The 24,687-nt window shown below is 41.0% G+C and overlaps 1 protein-coding gene across 4 annotated transcripts in view; it reads left to right on the top strand.

Moving 5' to 3' along the window:
* The window catches only part of NYAP2 (neuronal tyrosine-phosphorylated phosphoinositide-3-kinase adaptor 2), a 146,979-nt gene that overhangs the window by 61,541 nt on the left and 60,751 nt on the right, over positions 1-24,687 (top strand). For all 4 annotated transcript variants that reach the window (XM_056359115.1, XM_056359113.1, XM_056359112.1 and 1 more), the window contains one exon: positions 2,347-2,645. In XM_056359115.1, coding sequence (XP_056215090.1) covers positions 2,347-2,645 — 299 coding nt within the window. The remainder of the gene's footprint in view (positions 1-2,346; positions 2,646-24,687) is intronic.

Genomic DNA, 24,687 nt, shown 5'->3' with positions numbered 1-24,687 from the left:
AAATGGTGTCCTGCTGGTTTTGTCTAGTTCCTGAGCAGAGGATGTAGAATATCAAGACCAGATTTATTTCAGCCATGAAGCAGAACAGCAAGGTCTGTTCCTATCTGTATATCCAACCTCCCTCTGACCTGGCTATAGGCTGTTTATTCTGGAGTAAGTGTCAAAAGCTAGTAAAACAGATTTTCACCCATGATGTTGAAAGGAATTCAGTAAAGAATGAAAAAATTACGGGAAGGAAAAAGAAAGGACATGATTTAATTATTTAATGAGATAGCTCCTTTAGACACTGGACTTATGTTTTGAAAGTTTTGATTTCTGGAATACAAGATGCAGCACTTTGGCAAAACCGACATGCTTCGTATAAACGCAGTATCGTGTATTCCTAGGAAAAGGGTGAAACCTATCCCCTCCGTGAAATCTGTGCAAGTCCATCCAGAACAGAAACTGCCTTATAGCGTGTGGTTTAAACACGTCCATGCAGCAGTGAAGTAAATGTACTGATTAAATAGTGTAACCTGATAAGAATTTTAATGTCAGAGACATGACGAACTGAAATTGTGTTTGCTAACGTGATTTATCCGATAGACTTCAGGAAGGAAGCAGACTCCCCACCTACGTTCTTCAGCATGTTTGGATAGAAATCTTCTTTAAATAATGTGACAGGCCCTTTTTGTAGTCCAGCGTCAGAGGATTATATTATTTTCAGAACAATTTATGAAAGATTAGTAGAGGCATAGTTAATCATTTAAATTAGGTACAGGTTTTTTATTAATCTTCAAACTAATGAATTCTACCTCTTGATCCTTCTGGCTGGAAATCCCTCTGGAATAGATGCCAATTAGGATTTGGTAATAACTTGATTATGAACATGGACCAGTATATGCATATGCATGACATGCATGTATGCACGTGTGTGTGTCCATGTGCAGGTAGGTGTCAGTGTCCCTGGAGTGTGGCACGTTTGGTTAGACCTGTTCCATTGTTACCAGTTTGGAAAGTGGACCTTTCCACTAGTGGAAATAAAAAAATGCAAGGACTATAGTAAGCAAACTGAGGTTCTGTTTTATCATGCACAAAGTTGTGCATTGCATGGTGCCAGTCTGATGCTTTTAGGACAATTAGATACAGCTTAAGTATTTCCTACAAAGAAGGTGGAGACAGTTATCAGGGAATGATAACTGAAGAATGAAACCTTACTCACTCTTCACATGAACTGTTGAAAAATGTTCTTGTCTTTTAAAGAAGGAGGTGTGTTTCAGTACCAAATAAACTGCACCAGCCCAAGGCAACTCTGAATAGGAAACTTACAGAGGAGCAGACTTGACCCTGCTTAGAGCTTCATGCTGCGTGACGGGGAAATAGGAGGTAATTAGGGCTTTCTGTGCCTTCACAGTTCACATACTGACATTTCTACATGCCCATGGTGGTACCATTTCAGACCACCTTTCAAACAGGCCCATGTTGATCTGTGTGTGTTGCTGAGTTTCTTTGCATAGTCACTGAATTGCCTTAGTTGAAATATGCTATAGGTTTACGGTATAAGCATTAGTAAGAGCTGTTTATCAGAACTGATAAGTGTGCATGAGTATACAGGAATAATACCAGGTTCTCAGTCCTGCCATCCACAATACAATGTACTACTTGGTAGGACAGCACTTGTTTCAGCTGAGCTTTCCTTCTTCTGTACCTGTGTTTCTGAGTGGCTGGAGGTTATTTTCTTCCTGGTGTCCCACAGCCCACTGCCTTTTCATCTTCTACGCTTGTTAGTCTGATGCTGCTTATGTTGCAGCTTCATGTGGATTTGATGAGATATTGAATGTTCAGTTTCCTATATTCAAGTAATTTTTAGAGCATTTCTTTCTCTTACCATTCTTTAATCTGAATCAAAATGATTAATTGGGCCCCAAGAGCCCCAAGTACCTGAGTGACTGTAGTCAAAGACAAGTGCAGGGGAGTGGGGATCAATACACGATGTTGCATTTATAAAGCAATATTCTTTGCCTTACTTGCAGTCTCTTGTCTTCCTTAAAACTCAGTTCTGACTTCTCAGGCTTGAGATTTGTTCTAAATACAATCTATAGTCACAATGCCATGAAACCTGAACAAAAGCTTTTCTCAATTTCTTTTAAAATTTTTAGTGAGTGCATAGTGGTATATCTGTGTTTTAGTTGTTGGCAATTTATGTTAAAAATAGATTATTCTAGTAGTCATCTTGTTTTAAGAGCATTGCTTGTTTCCAAATTGAAGAATACAATCTACTTATCACAGGCAGAACTGAGACTCTGGTTCCAGGTACAACTGAGTCAAAGGTGGATCATTTACTTATGTGCGTGTTTTCTCTTACAGCATAGGTGGAGAAGTAGTGAGAGGAAATGAAGGAAGCTATGTGGGGAAACATTTCCGCATGGGATTTATGACAATGCCTGCTCCTCAGGACAGACTGCCACATCCTTGCTCCAGTGGCTTTACCGTGAGATCCCAGTCTCTTCATTCTGTTGGAGGAACTGATGATGAAAGTAGCAGCTCTCGTAAGCAGCCGCCTCCAAAACCTAAGCGAGACCCCAGCACCAAACTGAGCACCTCATCTGAAACAGTCAACACTGGAACAACAAGTAAAAGTGGGAAACTACCAGACAGGACCGAAGGTAAACACTGTAATTCTTTGGAAAAAAGGTTTTTGGTGACCTAGTGTTAAGTTTATCCAGCTGATAATCTTGCTTTTAAGAATTACTTGTATGTTTCCCTGTCTGTGGGACAGTGCCAGTACAGATACGCTAGATCACTGTTCTTTCAATTTTGGACCAGTGGATAATTGCCAACCTTTGACATTTCTTACAGACTGCACCACTTATATGGCCTTGTTATATACTGGGGAATGAGCTGAATTTTTTCAAATGAAGGGGAAAAGAGATTGCTGTCAGATGGCACGTAGGACAATGTTACCTGCGCTGATACCACTCACTATATCACTAGCACTGTGAAAACCACAGCTTTGGAAAGGGTACTCCTCCACAAAGAATACTGCATGGCCCTAAACCTCTACAACAAGGAAATATCATCCAATGATAAAAATTGTACCCGCTATGATATAATGCATTGCCCAAATTTTCTGTTTGCAAATGAGTCTACGTTTTCTTTTCCCATTCCTCCCGGTTACATTTCAGACAATACAGCATTCAGAAGAAAATAAACAAATGTGTTGAAAAAGGGTATTGCTTCCTGTCCTGGCTTCAGCTGGGATAGGGTTGATTTTCTTCTTAGCAGTTGGTGTAGTGCTGTGTTTTGGATTGGGTGTGAGAAGAACGTTGATGGCACACTGATGGTTTTGGTTGTTGCTGGGTAACATTTATCCAAGTCAAGGGCTTTTCAGATTCTTGGGTCCTTCCAGTGAGAGGGCTGGAGGGGCATGGGAAACCGGGAGGGGACACAGCCAGGAGAGCTGACCTGAGCTAGGCAAAGGGATATTCCATACCATATGACATCATGTTGAGTACATAAGCTGGGGGAAGGAGGAGGAAGGCAGGGACATTCAGCATTATGGCATTTGTCTTCCTGAGTAACTGTTACTGGTGACGGAGCCCTGCTTTCCTGGAGATGGCTGAACACCTGCCTGCTGATGGGAAGTAGTGAATGAATTCCTTGTTTTGTTTTTCTTGTGTGTGCGGCTTTTGCTTTCCTTATTAAATTATTCTTATCTCAACCTTTGAATTTTACATTCCTTTCCCATTCTCCTCCCCATCCCTCTGGGTGAGGGGGAGTGAGCAAGAAGCTGTGTGGTGCTTGGTTGCTGGCTGGGGTTAAACCACGACACTTCCTTACTCTGAACTACTAAAGATAAGATAACACTACAGGGATCTTCTCCTTCCTTTCTTCCATGCTGGAAATGCATTTTGTGCAGCAGTAGGACCTGCTGTACTCCCTGCTAGGAGAGATCAGGATGACTCTGCTTCACAGTGTGAACTGTAAGAAGGAACCCTTAGGGACAAATGGGTTTGATCAGTGCTGGTCTTTCCCACTGCTATGTTACATATCAGTTTTGACATCCCATGCAGTATGTTGTACTCTTAGTGCGCATCCCTTTTACTTGTTGTTGTGGCCAGAAATACTTGTTATTCATGCTACAACCCCTTTTATGGAAATCTGATTTTAAACAATCATCAGTGATCAGGATGCAAAGGAATGTGTAATTCAACTGCTGGCACATGTGTCTACAATTGCAAGGTTGAACACAAACACTGAACAAAACTGTAGATTTATTTATGCTTTTGTTGGTAGTTATTTTGCATATGACACCTAGCATTACTTCCATAGCCTGACCTCTACAGTGACCATTATTACATTAAGCCCACTGAACAGACTAATATGACAAATCCAAGCATTAAGTAGCTTCCCTTAATAAAAGCAGTTTACCACAATTTTACTGGAGCAAGCCTTACACAGAAACCATTCAGATTTGTGCCACAGACAGATTTAAAATCTCATAGCAGAAAGTCTCTCAACTCCTATATTTAATACAAAAGAATACAAGGCACAAACTTCTCAGTCTGATATGCTCTGAGGTGAAAGGTGGGAGCTTTTAAGTTACCCAGAAGTATTAAAAAAAAAAATTATATTTAAAAATATTTTAAAAATTCCTTAATATATATTAGCACTATTTCTTCCTGAGTCTGCATAACCAGAATTATCAAAGCTAAATTGATTTTGTTTTGCAGACAGGGCAGTAAGATAGGCTCTAACGTTTTCTAACTTGTTTAATGAATATTCCTGCAAGTGTGCATTGAGTCACACAGTATACTGTGCTCTTTAGTATAGCTGACCTTGGCATATCTCTAGGATGATTAGAAATGAGGTCTGGTTTACATCTACCCCCCAGCCCTTTTCCTCATTTACAGAGAAGCAAAAGACTTTGACAGCCTTAAAGTAGCAATAATGATAATGATAACTGAAGTGCATCCAAGTATTTTACCAATCTCACAGAAGTTATGGCAGACTCCTTAAGCAGTGTGTGTCCTCATGGAGCCAGGTCTTCTTCAGCACTATTATTACGGAAGGTTCTGAAAGTTTTGTTTCCTTTCCCTCATCTCCTCCTGCCATCTGATATTTGACATCAAGGATGTAATATGTAGTCACGGCCCTTCTGACAGATTTTGAAAGTTGAGATTGATTGACATTTCTGTTTCCAAGGCCAAGTACCCCTTTGTCTCCTCCCGCTCTGCTCAGGTTGAGCTTGATCAGTCCCATCACATGATGGTTATGAGTGACATGCGTGGTATTGTAATAGTGTTCACTGACAATGGTACTACTACCCCATAGTACTAAGTATTGCAGAGCATCTTGGAATCATTATTCTAATAAAAAGCTGAATATTCATAGCATGATCTCTGTAAAGAACTGATGAATGAGTAATACTCCATCACTAGCATAAAAATTCATACAATGTAATGCGTACAATGTGTGACTAAATACCTTCATGGAATATTGAGAATCAATGTGATACTTCATATATGACCTGTATTATATTCAATTTGCTGGTTTATATGTGGTGTAGCAATGGGCACTTCTAGACTCTCATGAAGTTCCTGGAGATTTTGAATTGACAGAACCCTTGAACTATATCATTTTTTAGTTTGTTCAGAGTATCTGCCCTGTTTGTATGTATCTGGTGTTATATGTGCCAGATTTATAGGGGTTTCATCAAAGAGTTTGATAGATATAAAGTAAGATCAGATTGTAAGGTTTTTTTGAAGTAACCAATCATATTTTAATGTCTGAGATATACTCAAAGGTGGTACGATACGGTGTTTGAGTGAACAGGCTGGATTTCTGAAATGCTTTCCTGTCACCAGGAGAGGCTTTGTTATCACCTGTGCACTCCAAGGTAACAAGTTTGTTTTGATGAAAGAATTTTCACAGTCATCATCTGGCTAGCATAGCAATACTTATATAAAAACCGTGCTCATACGTTCATGAGTATATCTAGAGATGAGCAGCACTAGATGAAAGTCAATTACCTGCAGTATTGAATTGATAGAAACATTAAACCAGCTTTGTCCCAGAATATGAAATTATTACTGTTGCTCTACAATTAGTTCCAGGCAAATTTAGTATCTGAAATTGTTCCTAGGTCAAAGAAACCTGTGAAGCTCTGATTCTGCCAGTCTGGTTTTTATGTGCAAGTGGTAAAGTTTTTCCTTATCTAATAGTTCTCATTCTAGTAGCAGTCTTGGAATTCAAGGAATAGTAAAGCCTTGTCTTCCGGTTTCAGATGAGATAGTCCATAAGAAGCAATGTTCCTGTTCTCTTAGGGAGGTCTTTCGAAACTCAAGTCCAAGAACACTCAGGTTTAACTTTCAGTCACTGCTGTCCGTATTGTACCCAAATATTTGTGTATGCATATGTCTCACACATTTGTGTGTATATGTGGTATTTGCAGGCTGAATGGCTACAGATTTTTCAAGGAACTATGGAAAACAATGATGAAAAACCTTATTGTTTCTCCAACTATTGTGGAATCTCTACAAAGGAGTTGTCACACAATTGTTCCCAGCTCATTTTTTTTATGGCAATGCAGAATAATTCAGACTATAATGTCTATTCTCTGACCCTGTGGCTACTTTGAAAAGGAATTTGCTACATTTCCTAGGCAACCAAGGGCAGCCTCACCACTCATTTTTATTAAATATGTTTACTTTTTGCTTTTTGATAAGGATCCAATTTATACAAACAAAAGCAGTTACTGATGGTAACATTTGTTCTTTTTCTGATCACGGTAAAGTCAAAATATTGAATCCATCCCATCATAATAACTACCATAACATTAGATTATGTTTTGAATATGAATCTGACCTTACTGCAGAAGTGGCAGAAGAAATTTGGTCATGAGCTTAAAAGACCTTTTCCTCCTGAAGCACAAATAGCATCAGTAACAGCCATGCTGGATCTGTACACTTTTGTTATAAGTGTTCTTCCAAATTTGTGGGAGTGTGAGAATCTTCTTTTAAGTTGCAATGACATGTATTAACCCTGTCTCATTGTGCAGCAGTGTCATAATGCTTTGGTTTGGCTGTTTCATCCCAGTCTATCTTGGCTCTGCCTGAAAGAGTGCTCTCCAGCCTGAAGGCCTCATTCTCCTTAACGACTATAATTTTGTGGCTGTCTTTCCACACTTGTGTTCCTTCTTATGCTTCAATATTCCTTTTTTACTCTTCTGGCTACCTCTCATATGCACCCACTGAACGCCTTCCACCCAATGCATTTCTTCTCTCTGACAGATTTCTAGAAAGTTGTTTTTAAAAATGTGGGTTGTCTTTTCTGCAGAGTGTTCAAACTCTGGTAGGAACAGCAAACAAATGTAGCTGTGCTCCATACATTGCACTCTGGAAGCAAAAAGTAAACTGAAAAGGGTAATTTTAAATAATATTTCAGCATGGAAGACATATCTAATCTTGATCCTGAAAGGCTCTTTATTGAGAAAGCACAGGAGTTTAATTAATTGATGTGCTTTCAGTGCCCAATCTTGCAGAAAAAGGAATTAATAAAACAGTATAATTGGTGAATGTAACCAGCCTCAAGCAGTGTTTTTTGTGGACACTGCATGTCCACAAGAAAGGTTTACAGATCCACTGCAGTGCAAACATAAATGAAGAGCTGTAAGTGAATTGCATTTTGAAAGTCAGCTTTTTGTTTAAATCCTGTTTAGTAATACAGATGACGACTACGTTATATAAATATGTGAACATGAAATAGTTATAATGCAATTTTTGTATGCATAATATACACATGTATGTATCATGAAAATGCAAGTTGTGTGTGCTTGCATGTACTTTCAAACATGTGCACCCAAGTGCAAATTAAAACTCAGAGCAGCATTTTTAAAATGCTATTCATGGTTGTGATTTTGATCCTGCCAGAGCCCACGGTAAATTGTCTGATACGAAAATGGTTGCAGGAATCCCCACCTCTTGAACCCATTCAATTTGTTTAGTGTTTTCCTTCTGTGTGTCATGTGTAGAAGAAGATATTCTTCTTGCTGCTTTCTAAGCCTGTGCAGTAGAAACCTCTCTCTGTTGCTCAGCCAGGTCTAAACGTGGGCAACTTGTAAGGAAAATTTTCCTTTGGAGAAAAACAATTACAGTAACTGTAACTGGGGTTGCAGTCCAGCTGGTCTCTCTCATAAATCTAGTTTTCTGTCAGCTGGACTGGCGACTCTGCATTGTAAACTTGAACTTCTGCTACTCTCATTAAACTGAACTTGGATTGAAGGGATTTAGCACTTTTGCTGTTTTTTGCATAGTGCTGGTTTCCTTTTATTTCCTACCTTAGCCAATAATGTATTTAACCTGAACTTTGAAATAGTGTCCTCTGCAGTAACCATGTCATGTCCTTACTTATAGCCAGGTCTTATTCCTACATCTTTTCATCTGTGCCTACTAAAAGAAGAAATATCACTCATGCACCCTATTCAGACCTAATGAGTCTTAAAGCGACTGACAGATGAGTTCGGGTGGGTATAGCTGTGGGCAGTTTAAGATGCTACTGCTTCTGGGCTATCTGCGTGGCCTCCTGCCAGATGTGACAACCCAGCGCTGATGTAGCAGAATGCAATATTTTAGGAATGGATCTTTGAGACACAGATGCTTCTGCACCGCCTGGCTGCTGGGCAGGAGCTGTGGCAGGGGAGTGGGGTGGGCAGGTCTGGTGAGAAGCATCCTGTGGCAAAGTTTGTCAGAGCCCCACGCAGTAAGCATGGGGCTCACGTGGATGGCTTTTGCAGTGTGCTCCCTCTTAGTGAGGGCCAGTTGTCACTGTGGCTTGAGATGCTGCTGCAATGCTGGGGTGTGGGTTGGTGAACAGGGAAATGTCAGGCTGTGTGGCTGTGCCAAGATGGGGTGTGCTGCCTTCTGAGGTCTAGCCTCCGAAGCATCCTCCCAGGGCATGGGCTCCTCAGCCAGCTGCTCAGCTGCAGCCCCTGTGTGCCATTGTGCCTGAGAGGCCTGACTGTTTGGGTGTTGTGCACTGTATGTTTTTTAGCTCATTTTCCTCTTTCCTACAGCCTGCTCTGTATTTTAAGCACAGCATTCTGACACATGGAAAGCTCCAGCTCGTGTCCACATTAGCTATACAGGCATAATGCAAGCTGGTATTCAGCCACGTGTAAAGCAGTGTCTGTTTTCCTTCACATACCTGAATCTGATTCTCGATCTCAGTGCTGCATTACCCATTCTTTTTTGTACACTGTAATGTATCTCTTGGGGAATGTGAGGCTTGAGGGGGCTTAACTTGAAACTGCACACTGGGAGAAGGCAGCTGGCAATGATAGAGGGAAAAGTCAAAGCCAGCGTCAGAAAGCACATGCCCTGTTGTCAGTAGAGTGAGGTGGAGCTGGCTTTTAACTACCATACGAGACTCCAGAGAACTGCCCTGCACGTCCAGCTGGCACAGGGATGGATAACAGTGCTTTCAGCAGCACTAGAGCAATGCAGTCTCTACTAGAAACCTAGACCTTCCTTCCCTTTGTCCAGCTCTGCATCCCAACAGCCTCCTTGCTGCTGCAGTGGTTAAAAGGCTGGAGGAGAGCACTGGCCTGACTTCACTGTGGGGCTGCCCAGCAGCCCCTCTGCTGTCCTTGGCCCCTTTGGTTGCTGAAGCAGCTTGTTCCCACTGACCTGTAGCAGGAAGGACACAGAAAAGAGTTGGGTCTATTCTGTAGCATTTAATAGCGTAGAGATTTTCAGAGGCTTTGCTTTTCAAGGGGTGGAGGGATGGGTGGTGGTTTTTCAGTGGTTTGGGGGTTTGGTTTTCTTTGGTTTTGCTGATCTTTCAGTTTGTCCCTCCCTGCAGCTGTCAGTTTTCAGATTGCTGCTCCCAGAGCTGGGTTACTTTCCTGCCTACCACCTCCTGCAGCCCTTCATCTTTCCAGGTCTATTTTCTGGTCCCTTAGATAAGGGAGGGCAAGGGCGAAGGAAGGAATGAAAGCAGCCACTCTTATAGCTGTTATAATAGCTTTCTGCGCAGAGCAATGAGCACAATGTGATTTTTGGAGGGATTTATAAACAAGTTTTGAAGCCGCAGAGGGAGTATGTTCTTACCCTCAAGGCACATATGCATACTCATTAACGTTAATGGAAGCTGCAAGCATTGAACAGAAAATAGACCATGCAGTGGTAAAAGACACGAAGATCTAGTTACCCACTTGGGAATTGCATTGTGCCCAAGACTTGGCAGTTGGTACTTTAGCTACGTTGTGCTAGTCTATCTTGTGTACTTAGTGTCCTTTTTTTTCTTCTTTTTAATTTAACAGAGTTGCTTTATATATTCCTCATCTCTCTCTTCAAATTAGGGTGTTGCTCATTTGCTGAGAGATACTGCACCTATGTAAAAAAGCACAAAATTAAATGTGTAGCCCCCCTGCAGTACAGATATCTCTCTGCTCTCAAGGGTGATGGAAGCTGTGATGTTCTTGATAATGGAAAAGTCTTAATAATGCAAGTTCAGGGAGTGCTGTGCTGATTCACCAGACTGACTGCAAATGCAGCTAGTACAGAAGGAGGCTGCCTGCCCTAGGCTAAGGCTAGTAAGCCCTGCTAAATGCTTGTGACTCCTGCTGAGTGTGGGGGCTTTTCTGTACTGTGTACCCGAGTGTTTCAGGGCTCAGGAGAGATTATAAGCCTGGTGGCAACCCAAGATCCAAACTGCACTTGTGAATTCACGCCATTCTGCCCTGGAATTAGCAAACCATCTAGGACCTCAAAGCACTCTTGGGTATAATGCAGGCATGCTGAACAAGAGACTTTCTCCAGGGTGCTGCCACGCTGAGGTCGCTGACTGTATAGGGTCACTGTAGTCCCTAGAAGCACCAACAAGGGAAGGAAATGTAAGCCAGTTATTCATGCAGTCAGCTGTGATCTAGGAGTATTAGCACAGGTTTCACAGCATATGAAAGTCACTAGGCTGCTTTTAGAGCCAACCCAGCCCTGGAAGTACTTCAGCTGTGCTCTTGAGGTGTCTGAAACAATAACCTTTACCAGAAAGACTAAAAAAGTAGAGAGAGTTTCTGAAGAAAGCTATCATGTGGCTGCTCTTGTCCACTGTGTGGTTCATCTGCAACCTTGATAGACAGCCCCTATGTAACTGGAAGGTTATAGTGTCAATAAATCCATTTATTATCACCAGGTCACTGTATGTCAAGCCTGAAATACTGCTATAAAAAACTGTAAGTCATTGCATTTGTGACTGTATTTCATTTTTTATTTTGTTTATACCTCAGGGAACCATAATAACAGGGCCTTCTCAGCATTTCCACCTGCGAGCTGAAATACTATGAAACACTAGATATTTGCATTATTTTACATCACTGAATGTTCTGAAATCAGGGCCAGGAGAGGAGGGGAGGAGAAATCCAGGTAATTCCCTTGCCTCATTTTGACAGCCCTTCAGAATTTGTTAAGTAAAATGAAATGCCCATGAAACTACAAAAATGTATTGGAATACTCATACTACGTTTTGGTTTTCCATATTGTCTTTGGCATGTCTGTTAAAGGCATTGTGCACAAATGAGTAAGGGCTTGAGAGATCAGATTGAAATCCTGAAGTCCTTGTTTACTTCCAGAGCTGGTCTGTGATAATGGGGTGAGGCATGACTGAGCTCTCTACACATTTCCTGCCATAAGGTTGATACTGGAGGGGAAGGGGGTGTGTGTGTGTGTCAAGCACCCTACACCCACATTGGCTTTACTGGGAACACATAGTGCTTAACAGAATCACATCTCAAGAGATTTAGTTTGGCTTCAGGTGAAGTCCTCATGGCTATCCTCTATTTCATTGGTATTTTCCTTCCAATGCCTTTTTGAATGTAGTAGTCTTGGTTGGTGCACTGATGTGCTGCTTTCATCTCTTCCACTTGGTTTAATGCTGGATGACATCAAGCAACATATACCTGACATGCTACAACTGTGTTTGGCACTTCATGCTTTTCAGTTCATACGTGTGCAAACAGTGCTGTGTTGGGATAACGTGCACAGTAGTGACAGCTCAAGAGAGCGCAGCTTCCTTTTTGCAATGCCATCAACTGAGCCTTGAGGTCACAGTCTATCAGCCTGGGCTTTCCACAGATGCATGAGGAGGGAAATAAAACAAGCACACAGAAATTTTTGTGCTAATTTTAGTGGTCATAACTTTGAACTGCTGGCATGTCAAACAAGAAGCACATCCCCCAATAGCCAGTATGATTTGCAGCTGGCTCCTGGTTCAGGGTGGAAGAAGGCTTAGACATAGGAAGTAAAAAGCTGGAGCATGGTGTACTTATCATCAAGAGGCATAACTAAATATCCATTTCCAGTGCAGTGGTATAACATTTGCCATGGCTTCCATTATTTCTCCCAGATAATCATGAACAATACTCTGCTTTCAAATTCACAACCAGCTTGCATGTAACAACCGAATAATTCCAGCTTCTCTTATTCTCAGTAGTAAAACAAAACCAGTACAGGACTCTAAGCAGAAACATACCTTGAAAAAACTCAACTGTCTTGGGAGCAGTATAACATTTGGGGGTTTGGCCCTAACAGTGCTTTCTGGGATGAAGATTTCTGGCATTTTCCCCTTCATGCATGACTGCCAAGGGAGCTGTCTCCCATTTCCTCTTGGTAGAATACTGAAGGATGGCTTGGCTATAAATCTTCCCTTAGGATCGGTGTGGTAATGCCATGAGTCTCCCCAACTGGGGAAGTTTTAATAGGGTTATGTTTTTGCTTATTGCAGTGGAAGTCTCTTAATACTTGGATTTTGGTGAATAAGATGGTAAGTAATCCTTTGATTACAAGGAAAAAAAAAATCACAACCAAAAAAAGCAAACAGAAATGTGCACCAAGCACAAAGTTGAAGCTATACCAGTAGTGTGGATTCAAAAACTTTTTAATATGTCTAGCCTGTTTATTTTCTTAAATGTAAGTTTTTGCAAACAAAAGCTTTGAAGCTCAACATATTCTATGGTTCTGAATTATTTGTTATTTTCTGTTAAAGATGAGATAATTTTTACAGCTGTTGTGGATAAATATCTATGGTGACTAATTGCCGTAAGATCCCAGTGCTGCAAATACATGCTTGCATGTGAGTAAGTGTTACGCCAAACGGAGACTTCTGTAGATACTACCAACCATCTCCCAGTGGTGTAAGTGGGGGAGCAAGGCTCTTTACAGCTCTGCCACTGGCTTGGATGACCTTGAGCATTTCATTTGGCTCTCAGTGTCCCAGATTTCTCCTTTGTAAAATAGAGATAGTGCAAGGGCTTTGTTTTGTGGAGTAGTTTGCAGTCAACTTATGATCAGAGTATTTCTGCTCACAGTCAAAACTTGGGCTACGTGTGTGAGTGCTTTTGTGAACAGCAGTGTAGAAAGAGGCTTTTGAGCAGAGAAGGAAATACGTGAAAAAGACTGTCCTTGCTTAACATGACATTCTACAAATGTGGCAGGGTTTAATTTGTGAACTCAGGGCAGTCACTGTGGAAACGAGGACTTCAAGCAGCTTCTCAGCATAGGAACTGCACAAGTTCCCTTTCCTAACCTCCTGTTGGTATCACTGATGCTGCAGTGCATGAATAAGATGGCAAAACCTGGGCTGGAATTATGGCCCTGCTCTGTGAAATACTGAATGCCGTCAGTTTACAGCACAGCCAGTCCCAGGAGATGGTAAGTAACAACCCCCCTCAGAGCTTAAGCTGTTCTGTGCTGTCCTCTACCAGAGGCTGTGCGTCAGTGGTATGGATGAATTCCTGCAAAGAGCTTTGCTTCTGAGCAACAGCAAAATGAAGCAGGCTGTAAACACTGGGTTATAGCTTCTGGTTTCCTGTAGTGGTGCAACTGCTCAAAGCGTGGGTGCATCCCTGTGTCCTAATGACAGTAAGAGTAGGTGCTAGTTCAGTCTCCATGGGGGACTTCAACAGCTGTAAGATAGGATAAAAGAACATTTCTTGCAATGAAAAGTCGCTTGGCAATGGAAAGGATAAGAAGATATGTTATCTGGGAAAGTTCACTGGGATAACAGTTTCCTCAGTCACTGGCTTTTCAGTGGCAAAACCAGCATTGGCTTGTCCCTACATCCATGGCATTGTGTTCTGCACTTAGCTGAACCATCAGGGCTGGTTTAGGGGCTGCACTGCAAGGTTGGATGGGTCCAAATTATATTAAATGGGAAGGAGAAGGGAAAAATGGAAGGGAAGGAGAAAAGGGGAAGAGGAGGGGATTGTTGTGTGTGTGTGCTTACTGCAAACACAGTGTGGGAGAGAAGGAAATAACAGTTCATTCATCTAAAGAGCTTTTAGGAGCAAGTGACCTTGGTGCTGTCTCTCCAGTCATGCTCTGGTAGTTGATGCCTGCTTCTTCCCGTAGATATGGGCTAAGATCTTTTAGCCTGTGGTACTGCTCTTGCTTTAATTGCCTTTCATTTACCTCAGCTTTCCAAACATTTTTGCAAGAGAACTCCACTTTTCCTCATTGTTCCATCTTCTGTCTTCTGCTTCTTGGTCTTTTCCCTATTCTTGCAGGGTGCTGGTTTTTAATCAGGTCTCTTTCTTATTCCCGCTAGTTCTGCCTGTGAGTTGAACTGAACAGGTTCTGCAGTCATGGGTGAGGTAGGAACAGCTTCTGGCAGAAATTCTGTTCCTTTTTATGCTTCACCTTTGTCTTTCCATCCTCCGTTCACTTCTAGGGTGGTGCGATGAGGTTAAGCCTGACATTTGAAACAGGAAAGGGCTCTCCCAAAGCTTGTCTGGAACTGCATAAAACACTGTCAAAATGGTACTGTAAACCGCAACCAAACCAGTTGAATTTATGGTGATTAGACATGGCTGCATGACCCTTGTAGATCAAAACTATTCTAGGCTCTACTAGTTTCACTACACCGCTCTGCAAATAAATGCAAGATGAAATGATAGATGCCAGGCATACAGAGAAGCTTTGAGTGGGAGGCAGCTGATAATGTGTGCCTTGTCTGTAATTTTGTCAACACTTTATTTAGAGTTGAGGAGGAGAGAGGAGTCACCCCTATGGAGATGGAAATAAAATGAATAGCTGTGAGGCTCTTTTCCTAAAGCTGATTACACTGAGTATTTCAGTAACGCTTAGCCTCTGGCCACAGAGCTCTTACATCTCCAGACACTGCTGCCTGCCTGCGAACTGCTCTGACAATGCTCTGTCCACCTCAGCTATGATCATATTCACCCAAAAGGTGCTCAGTGACAACCTGCAGGAACTGCTGCTGCAGGGTCACCTTGTGTCCTTTTGGTAGAGGCAAGAGTGCCTCTTTAGGTGAACTCTTGTTCATTGGGGCTTATTTGCTTTCTCAGTGCTCCTGCTGTGGTGACTCATTTGACCCCTGTGATCAACCTCCTGCTTTATTTTGAAACGGGAGCTCCCACCGTGGTAGAAGGGCTTGCTGGATGTGTCATTCAGCAGCAGCAAGTGGCTTTCTGTACAACCGCCTCAGGGAAAAGAATCGTACAAAGCCTGCAAAACTTCTGGGGGAGAGGAGGAGGTTGGTGAAATCTGTGGTTCCTTGTCGCTGGTGGGAGATGCTGAAGAAGCACGGCAGCATTTGTGGAGCTGCCCTGCCTGTGGAATAGTTGGACACAATACGTTTCACATTGCAGTCCCCAAGAGGTCAGTATTCTGCACAATATCACCTCGGTAGGTCTGCCAGCTTGATTTAATGAGCTGTAATTATTTTAGAAGCTCAGCAAACAGATTGCTACTTATGTAAGCAAATAACGGATTTGACCTACTTATTGTATTTGTAAGTGGAAGATAGCATTTCTGTGGATCTAAAAAATGAAGAATCTTATCTCTCTGGACAAATTATTCAAGTCTTTGCATGTAGTCCCTGCTAGTATTCTGGACAGGATGTTTGCGAACCAAAGCAACAATTAAATCAAGTCAGCACAGACAGACTGCTGTTCTAGATAAATGAAGTAGGTGAGCCACACTTTGTTTCATTAAGCATTTGCTCTTTCTCCAGCTTGATTTCTTTCTTTCCTGTTACTCCTGTAAATCATTTCAGAGTCCACTATTTGGATGCAGATACTGGACTTAGAAATCACCCAGACCCAGGAACTCTTGCAGAGATCAATTTCATTCAGTATTTTTATGAGCACTGGGTTCAGAAAGCCCCGTACCATACCTTCTCCAAGAAGTTCATGGAAGTCCAGCAAAGGATTTCCCACATCATCTCCCTCAGCTACAATAGCTAGTAATCAATAGCAGGGTTGTCCCTCTGAAGCTAGGAGTTGCGTTCAGGCTGGAGTATGCCCTTGTTTGGTGTGGCTTTGAGCAACCAGGTCTATGGAAGGTGTCCTTGCCCATGACAGAGGGGCTGGAAATGGATGGTCCCTTCCAACCCAAACCATTCTGTGATTCTATGATTTGTTTACATGAGCATTGCCAAATGATAGCGCAGAAGTCTTCAGTGCCCTTTGGGCAGCAGATAATGTATGAATAAGCAGCTCAGCCCTCAAAGACTTACTGGTATCATAGAGGTGTCTGCTATGTAACAAGCTCATAAGATGTAGGAGTATAAGGCATGTGTCGAAGGGACTTAGCTCTGCACACATACCCAGAAGCATCCCTTTCTGAGCAGAAGAGAGCTTTTTCTTTCAGCAGGTCAACAGAAATGCTGCTGCACTTGTAGTCATCACACCGCACAGACTGTAGAAACTTGGTCAGACAAAATGCAGAGCCTCACCATCTTCTGCATGATACTCGGGGAATGTGAGATGGGTAGTTACAGAGAGGGAGAGGGGGCAGCTAGCGCAGGATGACAGCTATATGAAAACTGAGCTCTAATAGCTGCACTGCAATGAAGGCGCTGGCGGGGGGGTGGAGGGGGCTGATGTCGCCCATCATTCTCAGTGCAAAATGCAGTCAGTTTGTGGGTAGCTGTAAGAATAGAGCGATAACAGTTAATTTACAGTAAAACAGTGATAGCTGTTCAGGTTTCATCTTCAAGATGACAGCCAAGATACCATAAATGTTGCTTTAAAACTGAAGGGCTTTACTCATGTTGCTGATGTGTGGCTGTTTTTCTGCACTCTGTTGTGACTGCATTTAACTCTTCAGTGCTCCAACTCTGTATGTTCCCACACTAGAGCACTAGAGACACCAACAACCAAGCACATATGCTTTGTAAATTAATTTTTCTGCAAGCATGATTCAGTAGTTCTATTTGCACACTCTTCATGTAATTCATCTAATGATGCTTGCGATTGATAAATTCCCATGCCAATTGCCTTTCTATATCTAGAATTCCTTTAGATTATATAGTTACAGATTTTTTTATTGATGCTGTTGCACAGGCTGCAAAATCTGTTTCACATATGCAGACTGCAGGCTATCTGAAACAGAACAAACCAGCTCTTCAGCAATATTGGTTGAACGTGTGGGCAGTGGGAGGATCCTTTACTCAGATTCCTATTTCCCCAGTAATCCTCCCACCTCTCCCTCTTCAGACCCTGCTTCCACTGGAACTGCTGTAACTTACACCCATATCATGCCACAGATCCTGGCCCCTTGTGTCCAGGCATATTAGTTCAAGGTTATTTTTCTAAATGGATACTCAAAAATCATTGCAACCTAAAAGTTGCACCTACTGTGAAATTTTTTGTTTGCCTCCATTTGCATTCAGTTCATCAGTTTTCCTGTAAAAGGAGGGTGATTCAAATTGACTTTTCTTATCCAAAATCTTGCTTTTTCTGCCTTTCCAGGGCTGTTCTGACTAACAATAACTTTTAGCTTTAGCTAACAGTACAGAAAGACTTGCTTGCAAATAATTTGTAATTATTTCTCAAACACTCTTTTCTTTTTTTCTTTGCCTATTCAATGTTATCTGGAAAAATCAGGAACATCAATTACTCATTCTTGAAAAGAACTAGGATATGAAGTTCAAAATATATGAAAGCATGAGCCTGGGCATTCAGAAGGAGACGGTCTCTTTGTAATTTTCTGAAAGCTTTTGGAGACCTTTTCACTGTGGGAAAGGGTAATAAGGAGAGCTCAGTGTGTCAGACGTGCACAGAGAAGTGGAGGGCTATGGAGGAGAAAACCTGGAAGTCCTTCTGCTTGGGAGCATGGCAGTTTGGGGAGGGACTCTCTCCCACATGCTGATAGTCCAAAGCTTTAGAAAGGTCCTGCGATCTCTGGGTCTGCCCTCATCTTGATAATGCATGGCAAGGGACCTGCAGCCCCTGCTGTGCTGGGAGGAGGCTCTGGCAGCAGGGCAGGTTGTGCTCTAGGCTGTCTTTTGTGAATCCCAGGCACACACGGCCAACTGGGCATGTATAGCATGTAAGGAGCTGTGGTGATGGGGCTGAGAATTCAGTTTTGTGGCGCAGATATGCAGCTCTAAGCTGAATCTGGCAACAGCATGTCTTCAACCATGGTGCATATCAGTTGCAGTAGTTGTACTGCTGGATTAATGCAGAACTGAATCTAACTGCAGGGTCCAATTCTGCTCTTTGTTATACTGGTGTCTAATTCTGGAATATCACTACTGAAGCTACTAGGTTTCCACCACTTTGAATTAGAGCAGATATCAATCATTCTAAAGGCTGAAAGAGGCTGCAGCCAAAATAAAGGGACCTGAATACTTTTGAAGAAGTCTCCTTAATCATAGCCTTGAGTCATCCGAGTAGCACATCAGTATTACTTTATGACACCGTCTTTTAGTCCTTTCACTTGAAGTATAATTGTGTCCTCTTTAAATGTCCAAATAATTTCCAGTAAGAGCTAATAGATTCAGGAGGGGGAAAAAATATGTACTGCATGAAATCATTGTGCTGAAACCACCTATTGCTTGCAAGTTGTTTGGATGAATTGTATTTTTTTATTCCTTCCCTGTTCTTTCCCTCTGCTTTTACCTTTTAGAAAAAGGAAAGGTAACCTGCAAGGAAAGGACTTGTGTCCATGAGGGCAATGCTATTTTGAAATCTGCATTGTTTTTGTGACAGATACGTTCTCTGATGTTATTTCAGCCCAGTGAAGACGTTTTTATAGTCATTTGCTAAGATGTATCTTTGTGTGTATATTGTATGGCTGTTAACCATGTAGGAACTTTTGCCTTCGAAAATTCCTTGAAGAAGAAAAGATGCATGTTCAACATTGCATGCCTCCAATAGAGGCATTTAGATTTTCTTTTGTTTTCTACTGCTCCTTTCCAGTGATAGGAAAGAATCGATATAATAAATTAAATTAAAATAAAACCTTGTGTAAAATACCTTAAAGCCTAAACTAGCAAAAGGTAGATGGTGAAAAATGGCATTAAGGGGTAAAATGACAGGCAAAGCCCTATGGCGTGAGAAAAAGAATGAATTAAACTCAGGTCTCCTGAGTGCTAATCTTTTGCACAGTTCAGAGGACTGTGCCTTTTTCAATTCAGTTTCATTAAGAATATTCAAATTTCATCTATAGACTTAATGAAATCCAAACCGATATAAGCACTCGTGCACAAATGCACTGAAGATCATGTGCAACTTTGAACAAGCAGTTCACTTCATTGAAGCCAGAGGGGTTACTCACAGTCTTGAACTTATACATATAGATGTACATATGTAGGTTCTGTGCTATCCTAGAGTTCTCTGATGAACTCTGTGATGCAAATCAAAATCTGTGCATCTTTGATTCAATATACAGCACATTCAGGGTCTAATTAAGAAAATTCTATTTCCTTTCACTCCTGGAGGCTATTTTTGATAGAGGTACCCCTCAAAATACAGCAATATTAATTGTTTCAGCATTTAGGGTAACTTTTTAAAGAATTTTAAAAAAATTTAGGGTCCAAATCATTCCTTCATTTAGAAAGAAGTTGAGTGTTATAGCCTCTTGTAGAAACTGAAAGGGAGGAATTTTCCTGTTGCATGTGTTTTTGTTCTGTTTGTTACACTGAACAGCAAAATAAATTGGCTTGATCTCTGAACTGCAAGAGCTAGTAAACACCCAAAGGACAATGGCAAAATTCATTTTAGTTTTTAGACATTTACACTCATTCCTTATACAGTGAGCAAATAATAAAAAACAATCTGATAACACATTTTCATATTTCAGTCTCTCCTTAAAGATTAAAAAAACACTTCAGAACGATAAGATGACCAGAAGCATTCTGTATTTCCAAAATTAACTATGAAAGGCAGATTATCTGGGCATGTCTGAAAGCTATGCGTAACCTTTGCGCTACAAATATCTCATTTCAAAAATGTCATATTCTGCTTATTCAGTAGGGCTTCCGTAAGGCTATTTTAAGCACTGTGCTTCTTGCTTCTAGATGAGAACTGAAGTTATTAGAGCCTGTGTGTTTTGTTTCACTTGCAGTTTATTACAGCTAGCTAATTGCTTGGTAGTAGGATGCTATTAAGCACAGATAGTTCCTGCCCAAGCAGTGTAAACTCTGTGAAGTTCAGTTTTGTTTGCAAGGATCGTTGTGCTTCCAGTTTATCAGCTGTGGTAGTTTGGGCAGTTTTGATGTGAAAAAGGAACATAGTATCCCGAGCTCCTGCAGCCTCCTCGGCCAGGGCAGCTCCTGCGAGGGCAGAGGACCATCTAGCAGTTGTTGAGCTATCTTCCTCTAGTCATCTCCTGTCTGCTCAAACTCCTCGCAGACCTGGCAGTCTCTTGCATTTGTGTGTATCTATAATAGAAGCACCCACAAGAACTTTTGTGGTGCACTTTGAAATGGCTGTTTAAGGGAACTTGCACGTGGCAGGGGGAGGAATAGCCCTCACTTTCATTTCTTCCATTTAGCTTTGAATTGGGCCCTATGTGCTCTGACAGATGAGTGGCAGAGTCTCAAGGCAAGTTACTGGTGACAGTTGCACCAAGGACATAGTAATCCACGTTGAAAAGTACTTAATTCCCCCATGTTTAGAACAGACAACATGGCAGTATGTGTATCACCAATATGTCAGCATGGTTTGCTTTTCATAGGAGTTTATGTTCCCAGCAGGCACCAAATGCTTTTTCTGCCTGATAAATGTCAAGTACTTAAAGCAAGATTGCCTGTTCCTCTCTGGAGATTGCCAAATAATCTCCTTTCATTGGCTATGGGATCTTGCCAGGGCTTCTGCATTCATGCACATTTATCCCTGCCAAATGTTGGTAACACAGGAACTGTACAAATACTCCCTGCTCCTTTCATTAGCTTTACACAGCTCTGTTTGATTGCAGGATTCCTGGGTTTTTTCTCTTATTCTGGGCTGAAGTGGTAGTTCCTGATCCATATTCCATTATCAGGTGCTCTGTAGAGTTCAGCCCTTGCTGTGGAGCTGTGTTTCAGAGTAGAAACCTTTGTTAAATAAACATGATAAGCGTCTTACATCATAGGCTTCTTAAAGATAATTCAGTTGGCCTCCTGAATGTTCCGCTGCAGCTGAGGGGAGTTCCCAGTAGATGTTGAGCAGTTCCTCTCATCCCAGTCACAATAGTTTTCTTTGCTATCTAACCTATCCATTTACCTGTGTATATTCTCTAGAAAGTCTTATAGCACCCAATGTTCCTGCTCCATGTAGCATAGAAGAGGTACCTCGGTCCCTTTATAAGGTTTATAACATATTTAAAGCATTTAGTTTGAAATTTTAGTTTGAAAAGTCCAGTTTGTCAAGGAGAGAAAAAGAACTCAGTAACATACTAAGTCCTGGAAATAGGTGCTTCAATAAAATAAACTGTGGCAGAGGAAAAAATGTTTTTACTAGAAAACGGAAAGCAAATCTTTCACTTTGTCATGTTTTACTGTGTGTATCATACAGCAAGACTGGGTTATTTGACCTTTTTGTTGATAATGTCACCAGGATATTTTAGGCTAATGGTATATATCATGCAATGGCAGATGAGAATGCTATGTGTGTCACTGTGGTACTTAATTTCAACCCTTTGCAAAAATACTCTACAAAACTAGATGGCAAAAAGTCAATAATTTTCCTGTGACATTTCTAATTTCCTTGTCTGTAATGCTCTAACTTGTGAATCTGTATATGCAAACCCAACACCTAAGGAGAGGTCTCGACTACATAGCAGAACCTCATCAGCTGGATAAAAACTGGAAAGGAATCAAAGAAGGAAAGAGGGAAATATACTATTTCTAGCAATTTTTTTTTTTGAGAACTCAGTACTCTTAACTACTTTCAGCTAATTTTAGGTAAAAAAAAAACCAGTTAATGACCAGTAATGTTAACCTTGAATGTCCTCCAGCACAAGAGCATCTTTTGATCACTTTGCCCATCATTAACATATCTCCAGATAAAGAGATGGAGGAGTGGGGATATGGCTATGAAATCTCAGTGTGACACCTATGGCACAGGAGATGTAGAAGACAACATAGGGAACAGGGGTGTGAGGAGTCAAAGAATTATAGAATCATTTAAGTTGGGAAATACCCTTAAGATCATCAAATTGAACTGTAAACCTCACACTGCCAAGTCCACCACTAAACCATGTCCCTAAACCACACCTACACATCTTTCAAATACCTCCAGGGATGGTGACTCAACCACTTCCCCGGACAGCTCATTCCAGTGCTTGACAACCCTTTCAGTGAAGAAATTTTTCCTAGTATCCCTTCTAAACCTCCACTGACACAACTTGAGGCTGCGGGAAACACTTGTATCAGGCATCTGTTAAGGATGGTAGCATGATGCACAGGGAACTGAATACTGTGAGAAGCCTCTATATAGAAAATACACTATTTTCAAATGCAACAAAATCCATAATCCTTTAGTGAGTCTAAAGTACAGTTCAGGTCCTGGGCAACATGTTCAGAAATGATCAGGCAGTTTGTACCGGTCTCATTGACTGTCTCCTCATTCTGTTGATACCAATCTGAAGAAGGTTGCTTTTGCCAGGGTTGTAAATCAGATTAACAGAGGTGTGGAAAAAAGGGCTGAGATTAAGTTTATGTCAGTAGAATATATATGAACATAATATACAAACAAACTAAACAGAAAGGAAATAGTAATTTACTGGAAACACAGCAAGAAAAATCTGCTGGTATTGTCAAATACATCAGGAAGAATATTTTCTGCAAAGCCCAAATGATTCTGGTAGCCTACATCTTATTCCCAAAAGTCTATGCTAACACATTCAAGAAAATTAATTTGGGTTAATTAAAAAGACAAATTTAAAGTACATTAGGATATATCCACATAGTGAAAAACTATCAAGCTACCAAACACTTTTATCTGTGGTAACTTTTGCATGTCCCTAGCCTGCTGGAAAGTGGAACACGTTAATTGGAACCATCATGAGAGCATATCAATTTTTGAGGTATTCTTTTAAAAAAAAAAATTCTGGCAAGTTTTCTATTTCCTTTGTTGCATCTTGGTTACATGTTAAGCTTTAACAAATGCTGTCAACAAAGAGTGGTCTCATTACTTCATATATGTGCACATGCATATGTTCTCAGCTCCTTATTCCTAAAGAAAACTGGAATCTTGCTTAACATCTCTCTTTATTGCCATGCCTTGTAAGAACTGAAGAGAGGTTATTTAACACATCAAAGCAGAAGTGTGACAAAGTACTAACACTCTGAATGCTCCTCTGATGCTGACCAAATCACCTTAGTAAGATGCTATAAAGCAGGCATCTTCCAGCCCTGAGCCAGCATCCTTGCAGACTGTCAAAATACTGTCTTTCAGCTGGCAGAGCAGTGCCTCGCTGCTGGCTTTAGTAATACGCATGAGGCTGCTTCTAAAAAAAGGGGTTTTAACTCCATGAGCACTGCCTGCTTGGTTTAGCATTAGAAATTGTGGGCTGTTTGCTGATGGGTCATCAGAAGGTGTCTGGAAATTTCTCTGAGCACTGAGTTTGCAGCAGGAGATCTGTAGCAGTGAATTGCAAGGAGCAGCAAAGTTTGGAAAGACAGGAAGGCTGCCATTCTAAACTGGCCTGTAGTTTAGGATATTTTTTAAACTGGGAAACTTAGCAATGACCCATCAAGGCTTTCAATGTAAAAACTATTTACCCTATCGGAATATAAATTGGGTTTAGTGTATGTGGCAAATTTTGTTGCTGAGTAGGTTTGTTGAGTCCACTTAGGATAAAAAATTACTTTACCCGAACATTTAATGAGACATTTTATTAACCCCAACATTTAATGAGATATTTTATTAACTATTTATGCAAAGTGAACAAAATGCAATTTCCATAAGTATATTTATTGTTTAATTCATAAAGGATAATTTCTAAGAAACTCTTGACCTCTCATTTCAAATGAATTTCTTTATAATGATTTGATTTATAATTTCTAGAAGAAATCTGTTTTGGAAGGATCTGAATTTGAGAGATACTTTATTCCCCTTTCACTTCACTGAAGTCTCAGTAATTCATAGGATAAAGTGCAGATAAATTATTAGGATTATCCCATCAGCAAATTCTACAGTATTTATATGTGTTTTCTTTCTCAGGCAGTGCTGGGGCAATTGCTGTGCTTTATGCAAGAAGTTACTATAAATTAAAACGTCTTGATTCATCAATTGTGTCACTGCAGAGTTACACCACTGTCATTCCAGTATGCATGTCCAGGATCTTAACTGTTCTCTTGCAGCCATAAGGAGTTCATTTGGATACTTACTGTTATGTCTTTGGCAACTCTTTGGGTCTTTAAAGGCCCACAGTGATATTTGAAAAACATAATATTTAAAAATGGAAAGTCCCCTGGCCA

This window comes from Falco biarmicus, chromosome 13 (assembly GCF_023638135.1).
Source record: "Falco biarmicus isolate bFalBia1 chromosome 13, bFalBia1.pri, whole genome shotgun sequence".
In the NCBI taxonomy this organism is placed as follows: Eukaryota; Metazoa; Chordata; class Aves; order Falconiformes; family Falconidae; genus Falco; species Falco biarmicus.
This window is presented reverse-complemented; position numbering and strand designations above follow the sequence as displayed.